This window comes from Cynoglossus semilaevis, chromosome 10 (assembly GCF_000523025.1).
Source record: "Cynoglossus semilaevis isolate Cse_v1.0 chromosome 10, Cse_v1.0, whole genome shotgun sequence".
Taxonomy (NCBI): Eukaryota; Metazoa; Chordata; class Actinopteri; order Pleuronectiformes; family Cynoglossidae; genus Cynoglossus; species Cynoglossus semilaevis.
Window position 1 is genome coordinate 13,507,685 of NC_024316.1, and position 3,615 is coordinate 13,511,299.

The window sequence follows — 3,615 nt, forward strand, 5'->3', positions numbered from 1 at the left end:
GCGCGGGCGGCCGGCCCCCTGGGGGGGGGGGGGCGGGGGCCTCCACACAGACAGGGGGGGGGGGGCGGGGGGGGGCTCTTAGTCCCTGCACTCAGCTGTTGCCACACACACCCATTATAGTCCCTCCACCACTTACCACCCACCAACACCACCTGCCGACCCCTCAGCACTGCACCCAGATTGGGTTTCTGCTGCTGTACCTTTACCTCAGACCCCAACCAAAACAAAAGTTCTCCTTTTCTTCTCTCTCTCTCTCTCTGTGTTTCTGTCTCTCTCGCTTCCTCACCCAGTTCTTCTCCAAACTGGGTCAGGAACAGGGTCATGGGAGATTTTCTTTCTTACAGAAATTGGCAAATTTTGTCAGGCTTTTGCACAGACTTCATTAACTGGTGTAATCAGAAATTATGTGTCAATTATGACTGCTACTATTTTGGTATTAATCAGATTAGGATTAATGAGATTTCTTTGGATTAAACAAATACACGTTTTCTCGCTAAATTTAAAAAAATTAAAAAAATAACTTCCGGTTCTATCAGACACCTTAAAAATACAAACATGAGGACTGGCTAAACAGCCAAACAGCAAGAGATGGGACTAAAGGACCAGTTCCCTCCAAGACAACACAGATATACTGGCAGGAATTGAAGAAAGACACTCACAATGATCTCAGCTCTGATTATCTTTTTTTTTAGTTTTCGTAGCCATCTGCTGCCACCTAGCAGAAGAGTATTTAATTGTTCTGTCTTTCATGTGTTGACGTGCAATGGAAAATTATATGCAATAAATAAATTATATTTTTCATAATAATTTTGGATAATCACTGTCCTACAAGATTCAGCTCCTATTGGTCCTTGGAATCATAAGTCTGTTAACTAATTATAAAAATAATCCTCAGGACATTTGCTCTGTAACATATTCAACATCAAATCCATGATCCATAATTCGGCTTTGAATTCTTTCTATTTCTTCTTCAGCGTGTAGGCGCTGACTCTTAGCTGCATTACTGCCACCTACAGGATTCATGTGTTGCTGGAAAATGTTTTCACGCAGTCAGCAGCTAAATATAGAATAAAATGTGGAAAAATCCGACAGATGGCAGCTGTGTTTCCGATGAACTACTTCCATAAGAGTTCATTCTCTTCTAATCCCATGGATTTTTTATTTTGAAACTCCTGCATGCTCTTGTTTTTGTTAGAAGTTAAGATGAGATCTTACTATTTATACATTTAAAAAAATATTTTACATTTATGTAAGTCAAGAATTGTTGAAAAAACACTTGTTCAATTATTATTGAAAATTAAATAAATGTAATTAGATAATTGTTTATCAACTCATTTTCATACTGATTATTTAATTTCACACAAAATGACAATGAAACAGAGACATGTTTACCACCAGTATTTTTGTTAAGATAATCATGAAGTGTACTGCAAACTTATACATCATTATAGCCTGCCTTTCATGACGGTGTCGGTTTATAAAAACCCAGTTGTGATTCACAGTCTCTGCTCTCAGCAGACCAGTTGTTTATCATCAGGGTTTTTACACCAGGATGTTTGCTGACTCCTGAAGTCGACTAAAAACTGTCTTTAAACAAACAGCTCCATGTGTGTCATCGTGGTTTGTTACATCTGTGTTTCTAAAAAAAAAAAAAACACACACACACAAACACACACACACACACACAAAACACTCGATTGTCAACAGTCCCTCCTTTGTGCCGTGTGTTCCCCAGCAAAAGCTCACTCAACTGCTCCAGAGGACAACAGTGCCCCCTGTGTCCAACCCGGACAGACAAAAGGTTACACTGCCTGCTTTGGGCTGTGACCCTCGTTGTACCACAGGAACCATGTGTGTGTGTGTGTGTGTGTGTGGTTATTCAGGACTATACGTCGCAGCCAGATTAAATCTTCAAATGTGATTTTGATAAATCTTGTCTTATCACCACCTTCACTGAGTGAATGTTCCGTCTGAAATTGTGAAGTCCAAGTTTCACCAAAGTTCTGTAAGTGGCACACACACACACACACACACATGTACAGCAGCCGTAGCCTAGAGTTTGTGGTAAAACAAAAAAAACAACAACACACACACACACACACACCATCTACGAGCATCTATAAGGAAACCACAGCAGCAGAGAGCAACACTACTGATGAAAGCTCTCTCTCTCTCTCTCTCCCTCTCGCCCTCATGGTTTCTGTAGGGGATATTTTTTTGTCACTCATCCTATATCACATGCAGACACTAAAGGTTTCCATTCCCACAAAATTATACATAATGAAGTGTAATTTAAATAACCACATTCTCTTCTTTCCAGTCTGAGCCCAAACAGTTCAACGTAACTCGACTAAAACGAGGGATGGGATGTATGACGGCTGTGACCACAGACCTGGAGTCTCTTGGGGAGTGTGTTTTTTTGGGGGGGGGAGTGTGTAACCAAATAACCAAAGGAAAATATTTTAAACCATAGTTATCCTGGGCTAACACACACAGAGCTAATGTCTTCATATATGTACTGTATATATATGTATATATATATGTATATATGTATATGAATGAAATAAAACATAGAAGGGAATACAGGACAAATAAAAACATTATATTCTGGAGGGGAACTGCATCTTTAAAATGTGCAGAGTTAATTTGGACAAAAAAAAAATTCAAATTTCATCAGAAGCAACCATAAATATTTAAATGAGCTGCCAAAACACGGTGATGTGTAACAGCTGTCCCACTGTACAGCACTGCGCTATACTGTGGGCGCTTTGTGTGAAAGTGGAAAAGAGTGACATCAGAGAGAGGAAAATGTGAAGCGGCGGTGTACGTCAAGGACTTACAGAGAGCGGCCATCTCCTTGGGCAGGTCGGCACCAAATCTGCCAAACAGGCTGCTGTTGGCCAGCAGGTCGAAGGGGGAGTGGCTTCTCATGGAGTTGAAGGCGAAGGGATACACAGCAGGTGGAAAGCCGGTCATGTGACCCACCTGCTGTTCCCTGTTGGTAGCCATCAGGAGTGAGCACCCGGGGGTCCGTTAGACGGCTGCCAAGTGGACGGGACGACTTTTACAACGCCTTAAAAATCCTAGATGTAAACGTGAAATCCGTGGCCTCTTAAAGACCCTCAGAACCTGGACAGGACGGAGGAACGACGGTGGAACTTCAGGTCGAGTGAGGGAGGTGTGTACTTCAGTGTAGAGGAGTCATCAGTTCATGGATCTGAGGAAGAGAAGGGAGATTATTAGGTTGGGTTTTTTTGTAAGTGAGTTAACCACAAAACACTCACTGCTGTACATGTCTGTGACTGATGCGACTAAAATCTATTGTCGGTGCTGAGATCCTTGTACGGATTCCACAACCACACACACACACACGATTGACCTGACATCAGCTGAGTCCACGTACATCCTGGGACAATGAATAGTTTATGCAGGGTTGTAATGTAAAACGGATGTGCACATTTCACCCCAACAGGTATGAGACAATGGGAAGGAAGAAGGAAGCCAGAGAAAACGGTGAAAACCAAAACAGATAAAGATGTGGGGGGGGGTGAAAAAAAAAAGAGTGAGTCGTGAGGAGGAAAAGACAGAAAAAGTAGGACTGGGCGAGGGGAAAAG

At 42.1% G+C, this 3,615-nt stretch overlaps 1 protein-coding gene across 3 annotated transcripts in view; it reads right to left on the reverse strand.

The window, feature by feature from the left end:
* The window catches only part of rarga (retinoic acid receptor gamma a), a 62,588-nt gene that overhangs the window by 42,755 nt on the left and 16,218 nt on the right, over positions 1-3,615 (reverse strand). For all 3 annotated transcript variants that reach the window (XM_008318894.3, XM_008318895.3, XM_008318893.3), the window contains exon 2: positions 2,841-3,217. In XM_008318894.3, coding sequence (XP_008317116.1) covers positions 2,841-3,009 — 169 coding nt within the window. In that variant the 5' untranslated portion in view covers positions 3,010-3,217. The remainder of the gene's footprint in view (positions 1-2,840; positions 3,218-3,615) is intronic.